We start from the raw sequence: 12,106 nt of genomic DNA, 5'->3' as shown, positions 1-12,106 counted from the left end.
TTCAAAAGCTTTAATAATATCAAGAATGCACTTGCAATATGAAAGAAACATTGGTTGGTTATTTTATAATTAGCATTACATATTTGTCATTCAGCCATTTTACTGAATTGTATCTGCCATTTTTTTTTTAAATGGTAGTGGATTCAGGATCTCTATATTCTAGGAGCAAAGAAATAAAAGTGTACTTACCCCTATTATTTCTTTTTTCCTCTTAGAAATAGGAAAGATGCCCCACCTGAGGTTTTATCTATGCACAATAAATAAATATAAAGTGATGCACATCCCGTGGGAGAGTTTATCTGTATTTACTCTCATGCCTAGCTAGTATTCTGTAATGCACCAACTTAAAAAAAAAAGTTAAAATTAAATTGCAAAATTAATTTCTAAGTTTTATAAACTTTTTATTAGGAAATGTTCAATAGCAACATCCTAGATAAAACGTATTACAAATTATATGTTAGGTTTCATGAGACCCTCCCCTCTATGCTAGAAAGGATGGATTTCATAGTCATAAAGAAAGACCTGTCCACTCTGTCTCAGTATCTCCCCGCCCAAAGGAATGTAAAAGAACTAAACAGAACCTGCTCGAATTCTCAATGTAGGAACTGAAAAGTGCTCTATCTTCTGTAAAAACTAGGGTGACCGACTGTCCCACTCCCCCCCCCGAATTTTCCAGATTTGGACACTGATAGTCCGAAGTACCCCAAAACACTCAGTCCCAGGCAGATCAGGATCAGCCTTGATTCGGGTGCCTTCTCTGGGAAACTTTGCTCTGTGAATGGACAACTAGACAGATCGTTAAGTACTTAAAATTTTCTTAAAAGCTATTGCAGATCTTCTTCCTTTCCATTGAATTCAGCATCAGTCTTTGCTTTCCCTGGTCCCTTTTGTCTAGTTCTCTGAACCACTGGGTGAGCTGGAGGCCTAGTTTTCACTGTTCTTATATTTATAATGCTTTAGTATTTCATTTTGCCCAACAAGCTTATCCAGAAAAGGCACCTGCTGTGCCTGGTTTTCCAAGAGTTTGTTTTGACTCCTCTGCTCATGATGTATTTATTTTAGCAGCCGCGCTATTTCTGCCCACCTCAGCTAAAGAAAATACCCCGTCCCAGTATGTCAGAGGTGTTTGCTGTGGCAGAGCTTGGCAAACAGCTTCATGTTCCCCTATCTTCAGCATTCACCAAAGGCATGCTATCATTGAGTGGGTCCCTCTCTACTGCCTGTGATCGTCCCATTTCCCACACCCTCTGCCGCTGATTAGATAGCTGTCTGAATCCAAACCCCATGCTGGAGGTCTCACGTATTGCACAGTAAGGAACTAATTAGACTTGAACCTTTAAATTTTTGAAAAATTGGCAAAGCTGATTTGCATAATTCATGGGGCTGCTTCTCTTTGAATTTCATGTATAATTTCTTTTAAAAATGTATGCCCTTATACTCACATTCTAACACTCTGGTCTCATCAGCTGTGTTATTTCCTAAACAGTTGAAAAGAAAAATTGTCACAGATACACAGGCTGTGAAATTCTTAGTTGAAAATGAGACGCATATGTCAGTATTCATTCAGAAGCCGAAATTTGCTTTCCTCTGTGCTTTTGAAAGCATAAAAGCAGTTTCAAATCATCTTCCATCATACAGCTGTCTTTTTAGCAGGTGCAAAAGCATCGTTTCCTAGAAATGATTGAGGCTTGAGCAAATAGCCATGTGCTGATAGGTACAAATTCTGTCCATTGGCAAAGAGGAGTACTTTATTAAAATGACTTGTAATAAAGTGTATGTTTAATTGTATCTGCAGAATGACCGTGTAACATGTGGAACAGTGAAGTGGATATAAACATTATTCAAATAATACCCTTTAGTGGGGGCTGCCTACCTGCTTTTTCCCTTTCTGGGCTTAGTTGTCCTGACTGTGATAGTCTGGACCCTAGTCCAGGGGTCCTTGGAGGGTTCTTTCACTTGGGACATTATGAAAGCAAAAAAAAAGAGGTTTTGAGACTACACGTTGTTGAGAACCCACATTATAGAATGAGACCTATGTAAGTGAAGTATACAGTTAACATAAATGAAATTATATAAACCACAGACTCCAAATCACATACAGTTTAGAATTTGTGAACAGTTTTAGGGTGCAGTGGCTGACAGAGTGGGCCTTCGTTCCTGGGCTGCCCAGTGTCATCCTTCTTCCTGGGTCATCTTTCTGAGTCTGTGCATACTCTTTCTGGGGGGGGGCGGGGGGGGGACTGTTCTCGTCCCACTCAAGTTAGTGCTGCAGTGCTGTCAGAGAATGCAAGTTCATATCAGAGCACGAGGGACAGTTCTCAGATCCGACGTCTGTACCTGTTGATGGGTTACATTAATGGGGGCTGGGGGCTTTTGATGGCCAGAGGTAGAAATTCCCTTGAGTTACTTTTTTTTTTTTTTTAAGATTTTATTTATTTATTTGACAGAGAGAGAGAGACACAGCGAGAGAGGGAACACAAGCAGCGGGCGTGGGAGAGGGAGAAGCAGGCTTCCCGCGGAGCAGGGAGCCCGATGCAGGGCTCTATCCCAGGACCCTGGGATCATGACCTGAGCCGAAGGCAGCTGCTTAACCAACTGAGCCACCCAGGCGCCCTTCCCTTGAGTTACTTTTGTGGAAAGGGGAATTATCGTAAGGATATATGTTGACTGACACTGTAGGAACCAGCTCTTTTCCCATTCTCTCATGGGCCACATGGTCTCTTTCTCGCATTGAGTCTTCTCTTTATCTGTTCTCTTCCCTCTACAGATAGAATTCTTTGACTTACTTATAATTTCTCCTCCCTCGTAAGTTCGACTTTCACCTGTGTCTCTGGGCCTCCTTCTAAATTCCGAACTTAAAGCTGCAGCTCTGAACATTCACTGGCTCAGTCTCTTTAATTGTTCTGAATTAAAGTCCCAGTGTGACTTGGAGTATTAAGGATTTTAATACTTGTGTCTCCCGCTAGAAGAGGGGAGTTTCTTGAGCATAGCGACAATGTCTGTATTCTTTGCCACGGTATACTTACAATGCCTAGCACAAAATAGGCACTGAGTAAATATTTTATGAATAAATAAAATATGCAAAAAAAAATCTGAAATCTACTAATAAGAGGAAAGGTTTCTTTTTCTTTTTTTTTCCTGAGGGGGTAGGGGCAGAGGGAGAGAGAGAATCTTAAGCAGGCTCCACGCCCAGCGCAGAGCCCAACGCAGGGCTCAGTCTCACGACGCTGAGATCATGACCTGAGCTGAAATCAGGAGCCAGTTGCTCAATAGACTGACCCAGGTGCCCGGGAAATGTTTCTACATGAATTGGCTGAGTCTTCTCAAATACCAATCAGTTTGGACTGAAGTCACCTTATTCTATGCCTAGTTGCTGAACATTTCTCACTATTAAACATTTCTCACTGACTTTCAAACTGCTTTGCAAATTAAGGTCAAAATGTTCAGTAGAGATCAATGTGATGAAAACATTCAAATAGTAAATGTTGGGAAAGAGATGGTTTCCATGGTGACTTCTGCTTGAGGGAAGCCTCACACCAAGGAGAGTGAGTCAGCTAACCTATCACCAACTCATAGTTGTCCACTTGCCATGAACCCACAATCCGGCCACACTAGCAGTGCTGATGGCAGTAACCCTGTATTTGATTCATTAGTGGAAGGTTCTTATTTTGGCAGAATGAGCTTAAAAGGAGGTAGGGAGTGGCAGTGATGGTGCGAGAGGGAAGGTTTGAATCCAGCTGTTTGGAGTTGGGAGTGTGCTTTCCCTTAGCTATGGGATGGCTTTTCTCTTTGCGAGGGGCCACTGTTTTCTGACTGTCCATCCTGTCTGTGTTCCCAGCCACACTGCAGTGACACTGAAGTGCCACTTTGCTCCTTTGGGGTGGAAAAACACTTCCTGATTATAGGCCAGATGTTGGACAAAATCCTTCCTGACAGAAACACGGATACCAGACACTTGTTGTATGACACCCCTTCCTTCCACGATTAAATACTCCTGGTCCTTGTTTTAACTGTTTCACACAATGATCTTTTGGTAGCAGAAATCACCTTAATGTGGTTTTCTAGTATTAATCCTAAATCTTCTTTCCATATTATTTTATCATGAGACAGATAACATTTTCACAGGCATTCTGAAAATTATCTTGGTAAATGTTATTCCCTTCAACATAGTTACTTTGGAAGATGAAATATTTGTTCCAATGATATGGTCATTGCCCAAAACGTTTTTAGAACTCCTCTTTCAATGCTATTAACTTGCTTCCCTTGTGTTCTGAAGTAAGTGTAATTGAGCTGTATGGATAAATCTGTGGATAAATATGAATGTTTTTGCTATATTCTGCATATAATACTTGTACACTCACCTCATCTTTTTCTTCTAAATAATGAAAGATCTAAGCATTGAATGAGCACTCCCATTTTCGTGTCAATGTCCAAATTTGCACTTGGTTAACTGTGCAGCACCTCACTTGACTTTAATTTTAGAAACTGCCAGTCCAGCCCCTCAAAAGTGGTATTTGGTACTAGATATTAGAAATGCTATTATCTGCATTAAGTGGAATTTTAGGTTTCGTTGCCTAAAACCTGAAGTGTAAGTAAAATGGATTTTTTTCTTGTCATCTGCAGGAAATGTTTGATGTTATACTGGATGAAAACCAGCTGGAAGATGCATGCGAACATCTGGGAGAATACCTTGAAGCCTACTGGCGTGCTGCCCACACAACCGGCAGCACCCCCATGACCCCTCTGCTCGGGAGGAATTTGGGCTCAACTGCGCTCTCACCATATCCCACAGCAATTTCCGGATTACAGGTATTGTCACTTTCCACCCATGTTTTTACAGCCTTACGTTGAAGATTCTACAGAGAACTTGATTGGGATGAAACTGGATTATCCTTAATCTGAAGAGGGAAACATGGGCGGGCATTATATTAAAAAAAAAAAATCCAAAATATTACCTCACCGTGGTCTACCCTAGGCAAAGTTACCCACAGTGGCCCTTGCCATAGAACTTTGCTCTCTGTTAATGTATAATGACTTAAACTTAGACAAATTAATCCCTCCTGTGTCTAAACTCTACCAGGATACTTACTCCCTACTCAGTGCAACTGTCCATTATCTCTCCAGGTCACTTAAAGATTATCCATTGGTGGCAGTGTAAGACACCATGGCAAGCTAAGTAAGATGTTTTGGGGCAGATGGACCTTTTGACTGCCCTTAACTAATCCTGCCCCACAGGCTGCCAGGCCTGTCCCCTAGCTTGCTCAGTACAGAACGTGGACATGAGTCGAGCCCACTGTGTTGGGAAACAGTGACAGATCCTTGAGTTTTCTTGTGTGGGCGTCCATCTTGGTCAGTGGCTTTGGCAGGTGTCCTTTAGGGAGGCTGGGGACAAGTGCAGGAGGAAGAGGCTTTCTCTTCTGCTCTTCTAGTGCTTCACTCAGGGCTAGGTGTGATGAGCCAGAGACATTATGATACAAAGTGAATTTTGCCTTTCTAAATCAATTATTGTTTACCATCTATCAAGAGCCTGCTGGAATGTAGTCCAACCCACAGCTAGCTAAGGAACACATAGTCAATTGAGGCCTCTTGTATCATGACTAGTTTTATATTCATGGGTTATAATGATAATCGTAATTGTAGATCACGTAGAGTTAACTCTGAGAGAAAGGGCACTCTCTGAAACGCTATTCTAACTGTATTACTTTGCTGCAAAATTTCATCTTTGTAAACAAAAAACTGCCCTATAAACGAATAGCTTTGAGGCTGGAAATGAACATGGGAAATGTGCTTGTGTAATATATGGTATATTTGTATGCACCAGGACCATCTCTTGCCTGATTTCACTGCCTATGTGCTAATCCAAGTGTAGTATCTCCACTGACTAGTTTGGATTGGCTCTAAATTGTACATGGTGGGATGAGAAATGGATGCACGAAGCAATATGCTTCTCTAATGTAGGTAGCAGCGAAATGCACTTTGTTTATGAATAGACACATCACCTCTAAGACATCCACCTAGGGGGGTTCTCCCAGTTTCACGTGAGTTAACATGATGCCCTTTATCCTGGGTATTTAATTGTTAGACTCCTGGCTGGGGTTAAAGGCACCGGCTGTGGCCGTTGAATGATTTTCCTGCTGTGTGAAGGTGAGTGTCCCTTAGAGGAGATGTATATGGGTCCTTGGTTTCATCAGGATCCTGTTTCTTAACTGAGGTGACCTACCTAAGTAGAGAGACATAGCTATGATACATGTTTTCCCATGATTTGAAGGAAAATGTTGAATAACAGTTTCTGAGCCATCAAATAAGTGTTTGACGGTATTAATTTCAATTAATGGTATTAAAGGAATTTAGTTTATATCTGAAGGTAATTTTTGCAGGACATTTCAGTTGAGGAAGCAAGAATTGTAAATATCAGTTAGCCAGCTCTAGAATTATTGCATACTCCATTGGAAAGAATATTGCTGAGAGCCTTAACATTTATGTATGATGAAGAAACAAACACATTATTTTATGGGCAGCACAAATCATAATTGCATGAAAATATTTTCAAAAGGTATAAGGAACATTCAGCTAGATAAAGGTGAAGTGTGTGACTTCAGGGGAAGAAAGATTTTATCAGTTCAAGAGAGAAATAAAATAGCAGACGCTATTCTGAACTTTAACTTATTTCCCAATAGTAAAATGATCCTCATTTTTGCAGTAGAAGTGGAGTTATTAGGTCTTCATAGATACATTAAGTTCCATTCAGCAGTTAACTTTCAAATTTCTATTTTTAATAGGAAGCATAGTCGTGTAGCATCATGTAATTAAATTCACAAACTATCAGCATTTTCGTATCTTTGCATGTTGTGCCCCAAATAAAATAGACCAGATCTTTTGAGTAGACCATTTGTGCATCAAAATGCTTTATTAAGTCAGATATTTAGCATTTTATTGTACAGACCCTACTGTTTTACGTGCATTTACATCTTCTAGATGAATGAAACTGACATGATGTAACCAATGAACTATCTGATATTTTTAGAGTCAGCGTATGAGGCACAGCAACCACTCCACGGAGAACTCTCCAATTGAAAGACGAAGTCTGATGACCTCTGATGAAAATTATCACAATGAAAGGGCTCGGAAGAATAGGAACCGCTTGTCTTCCAGTTCCCAGCATAGCCGAGATCATTACCCTCTTGTGGAAGAAGATTACCCTGACTCATACCAGGACACATACAAACCCCATAGGAACCGAGGATCGCCTGGGGGATATAGCCATGACTCCCGACATAGGCTTTGAGTCTGCAGAAGCAAACAAAAAATTCATCTGTTGACAATTTGCCATAGCACTGCTAGGATAAACCAATCATCTTAACTTGGCTAGTACAGCACAGTATTTACTGTGCTTATGGGCTGTTGTCATTTGATGCTAAATAAGGGGCAAAAAAAAAAAAAGTACATTATGCCCTTAAGTCTAGGTGGTTATTAGATGCCCAGTCATATAGATATTTTTAAGCTCAGCATTTACATAACAGTACCTTTTGTTTTCTTCATTAGATTTAGACACATCGATTTGTAATTTAGGGTATTTATCAAGGCACATATAAAATAATTTCCCATGCTGGAAATTCCAAATGACCAGTTCCAGTTGGAACCAATTTATAAACCAATTCCTGTTGGAATTTGGGCGAATCGACTAGAAAGTCTACTTGAGCATGTTGCAGTCAATTTAAAAATCTGAAAAAAAAAAAAAAACACAAAAAAACCAAAAACCTAATAATAAGAAAATCAAAATACCAAAAGAAGCCAAAACCAGGTATGGTATTTATTTGCTGGAATTTAAATTTACACTTAAAGTTGGAATGTATAAACATTTTAACATATGTTAATGTTGACAGAATGGCTTTTCAAACTTACCAAATGTATTGATAGTGCCAAAAAAACCCACCTCAAATTAATGCAGAAATTATACGCTCTCCTCAGATTTTAATATTTTTGTTTCTTTCCTGGCACAGCTGTTGTATTCAAAGTGTTTTGCTTTTTGTTTAGTCCCTACTGTTAGCTTGTTTGAAGTTGGCAAAAAAAAAAAAAACAACCTCAAAATTTCTTTAGCAGTGAGAGAGAATAATATAGAGAAGCCCAATCATAGCTGATCACGGGACATGGAAAACGGGGTGTTGTTTCCCCTTTCCTCTCTCTGAGCACAACTACATACATCCAGGAGTCTGAAGTCAGACAGTAAGGATGGGCACAGATCCTCCTGAGTGCGAAGCTAAACATCTCCAGGTGGGAATTCATCTCTCCAACTTCCCACAAACATGGGCCTGTATTTCCTGCCAGCACAATTGCATATCTTTCCATTGCTTCATTCAGTCTCTGTCTTTGAATATATGAATGTTCTAGCCCTTCCCCAAATTCTTTATAGTCATGCTAAGGACTTTAGTTTTACATGGAAACATTCAATTTTGATATTGAAAGCTGCGTTTATACAAAATGATTAAATGAAAAATGTGAAAACAAATGATGAATTTAAAAGCTTGCAATAAAAAGCAAACTCACAGATTCAGAGTATATTTGTTCACTAAAATTACAGCATTTTTATTGTCGAGAATTACAAAGAATTTGGAGATTGAGCTGCCTTATTTCTAATGAACACTCCTCTTCACCTGTTAAGTCTTGACAGTTTTTCCAGTGGCTAAAATTACAGAATTGGTGACCTTCTGTCTTATATTATCAAGGAAGCCTTAGATGCACTATGATTCAAGGAATTATTGAAATTGACCCTTTTATACAATACACAAATATCTTTCAGAAAAGACTCTTGTTTCTAAAAGTCCACAATGCATGAATTTTTCTAAAGCCCCAGTAGGACGAGGCATAAAAATCCCTTTCTACTGGTACATGTCATGAAGCCTATATTTGGAAAACAATAATAATTCATTTCTATTACCTTATTTTCCTCCCACACCTTTCAATATTTACACTCTCAAAGCATGCATCCATTAAATAATTTTCCTGACTATAAAAATAAATTCCATATTCTTGATTAGTTATACATATCTTGAACCCCATCATGACCTCCCACATTCCCTCCCCTCCTGTTCACTGTGCATACTCCATTATGAACCTGTTTAGCTATGATGAGGATGCCTATAATTATGTAAGTTATCTCACATATTTGATACAATTGAAAATATGGGCTCAGTAAATTCTAAAATTTAACATGTGATATTGGCTTGTGAGGTTCTTTTGTCATCTAGTGAAGCTTACAGAACTTTCAGTTAAGACATGTGAAAGAGCTGTATCCATTAGACACCTTAATAAACATTGAACCTGCCATTACTGAATACTTTGTTAGAGCACAGAAGAGCATTTTCCAGCAAACGAAAATATATTTATTACATGTACAGCACATATTTGCATGAAAAAGAAAACATTAGCCAAAACATTTTTCTATATGCTTTACTGGTTTCTTGTTTGTGCGCATTAAAGTATTTAATTGCAAAGAGTGCACCAAGGTGATAAATTTAGACTAGACAGCTGTTCAGCTTTTTCTGTAGTAGCATTAGCAATCTGGTCATTTAACTACTTTAAGATATTTACATTTTATGGCAGGTAGCTGCAAGAGCATTTACTTATATTTCCTAGTCAGCAAGATTACCATATTCTTTCAATTTTTAAAAAGCACTTGTTTTTAAAAGCTTCTTGAAGCCTTGTTTCTAAGTCTTCCATGTCATGCTGATAAAGAGAGAGGTCTATTCAATATCTGTGCACAAAACCAATCTGTCGTTTACCATCAAGTGTCTGTACGTGTTTTGCTTTGCATTCTTATTCAAAAGCTAACAATCTTGGAAAGGGTATAATGTATATTTTCTTGATGGACATATTTGAAATTTTACTTTGATTTGGCATATTCTTTTCCATTCCTTTTGTAATAAGTTTATCTTCTCCAAATAAATAAGAGATATACAGTTTCCTTTTTTTAAGTGTTAGAGTTTACTGTGTAAATGATACTAAAATACAGATATATACTAAATGAAAGTTTTATTTTTGCCAAGCATATCAAGCAACTTTAAAAAATACGTATTCCACAAATACTTTGTTTTTAACTTATTTTATTTCAAAATAGCAAATGATAAGCAGGAGAAACAAGTCTTACAATGTTTTGAGGCGTTTTACCTTGTATAAATCACATATTCTGTAACTTCAGTATATGTAATATCAGAATATGTAAGTTACATATTCTGTAATTTTAGTCTGCGAACATGTAACACTGTAGACTCATGTGACAATGTGAAAATGTAGTTCTGGGAAAAAAGAGAATGCAATTTGTCAATCCTGATGTTAATACTCAAGGCTATAATGTGACTCCAGTATTATAATGAACAATGTTATCTTGTTTACTCCAATATTTAAAGCAACACTTGGAAATGTTTATAAATGACTGATGATTCTCTCTTATCTTTATACAGTTCTATTGGAGAGCAAATTGAAATTAACAATTTAGACTGATAGTCTTTCCTAATAAGAGAGTCTTAATTATGTGACGATATGTCATTGCACTTATCCTTAATGAAATGAATTTTTTAAATATAAAACAAATTCTAAGAAAATTATTTGTTCCCTTTGAATAATTTGTTAATTACTTTAATTATTATTGTTGTTGTCTGCAAAATGTATTTTTGGAATGTTAACCACTTTTCATACCTGCATACTTGAACTTGTCTTTTGTGTGGGGGCCTTAAAATTCATAATAGGAAGCTAGGGCAGTGAAAGGGAGGGAGAGAAGGAAATTATGCCAAAAGATAGTTTGCAAATTTAAACCTTTGAATGAACATATCATAAAATGTTATGGAGACCCAGGATGTCAGTCAAGAATGTTTCTAGGCAACCTTAATTTGCATGCTAGTGTATTTTTTTAGTTATACAATTTTATTTTGGTATTTGCTAAAAAATAAAAATGATATAATGCCACTGTAGAAATTGCCCTATATATTAATATTTATACTACCTCTTCTCTAGAGAAGACAATCTGTCTTTAAAGAGAAAAACACTTTTCAATAAGTAGTGATCAGATTTATTACTCTTACTGCTAACCTAGCTGCAAAACTAAATGCATAAATTCTTAAAATATACTTTCCCTTTAAATTTTAAACTGTTTCCAAAATACTCTTGTCACCCTTCTTTTCTTCCGTGTTAGTGGAGTTTTCTTTGAATTGGTTCACAGTTTATCAGGACACAAGGTTAATTTAAGAAATCAGTCATCATAGGGAACAAAACAAACTGCAAGGGGATTGCCTTTGTGTGCAGTTTGTTACAATATCTAGCTCTAAGCCTAAAGAGTAGATCCAAAAACTTGATATTTAAGTGCAGCTGGTTTGGAAATTCAACTTTTGTTGATCCTTAATGTCTTCTGTGGACAGTTAGCCATTTCCTACGTAAGGGTATGCATTATCTTGGACTCCCATGTCATTGGAGCAAACTTCATATAAATGTTTTAAATAAATGGGACTGTACCCCTTATTTCTTTTCTATTTCTGCCTTTGTGTTGCGTGACAATGTTGCATGTTGTTTTCTTTTTAATTATATAAAACTCATCTTTGAATGACTATATGAATGAAAACATTATAGCAAATTGTGTAATAAAATTTGTTTTATTCGTTCCTCTTATCTTTAAATATTGTTAATACTCTGTTACTAAGTTACTTACTCAAACTGTGTCTGTAGGACAGAGAACAGGCCACCTCTTTTACATAATTATGATCAAACTAGTCAATGCAGTAGCTGTCAGCAGACAACAAGGATAACTTTTTTGTTGTTGACTTAAACAGCCAAGTTAGTCAAATAGTTAAATTGGTTTATATGGGCAAAGAGCTACAACATTCAAAAATTACTTTTTAAAGATTTCTTCTTTTATTAAAATGAAATTTCTCAAATGAAATACCCCCTCTTATAGCAACTATTTTTATCTACTTGTGGATGGTTTAATCCCAAATGCTTCCTATAATTGAGGGACAGTATGAGAAGACTAGAAAATTTATCTCATCAGATAAACTTGAACAAGGGCTGTAACTCCCACTTACCATGAGAAACTTACAAGTAAGAGTGAATAGCAAGAGTG

General features: G+C 37.4%; 1 protein-coding gene across 6 annotated transcripts in view; it reads left to right on the top strand.

The window, feature by feature from the left end:
- Nucleotides 1-8,080, top strand: part of CACNB4 (calcium voltage-gated channel auxiliary subunit beta 4) — a 236,566-nt gene extending 228,486 nt beyond the window's left edge. For all 6 annotated transcript variants that reach the window (XM_036074678.2, XM_036074682.2, XM_078070786.1 and 3 more), the window contains 2 exons: nt 4,624-4,809; nt 7,025-8,080. In XM_036074678.2, the coding sequence (XP_035930571.1) occupies nt 4,624-4,809; nt 7,025-7,285 (447 nt within the window). In that variant the 3' untranslated portion in view covers nt 7,286-8,080. The remainder of the gene's footprint in view (nt 1-4,623; nt 4,810-7,024) is intronic.
- Nucleotides 8,081-12,106: the final 4,026 nt, after the last annotated feature.

This window comes from Halichoerus grypus, chromosome 4, assembly GCF_964656455.1.
Source record: "Halichoerus grypus chromosome 4, mHalGry1.hap1.1, whole genome shotgun sequence".
Classification (NCBI taxonomy): Eukaryota; Metazoa; Chordata; class Mammalia; order Carnivora; family Phocidae; genus Halichoerus; species Halichoerus grypus.
This window is presented reverse-complemented; position numbering and strand designations above follow the sequence as displayed.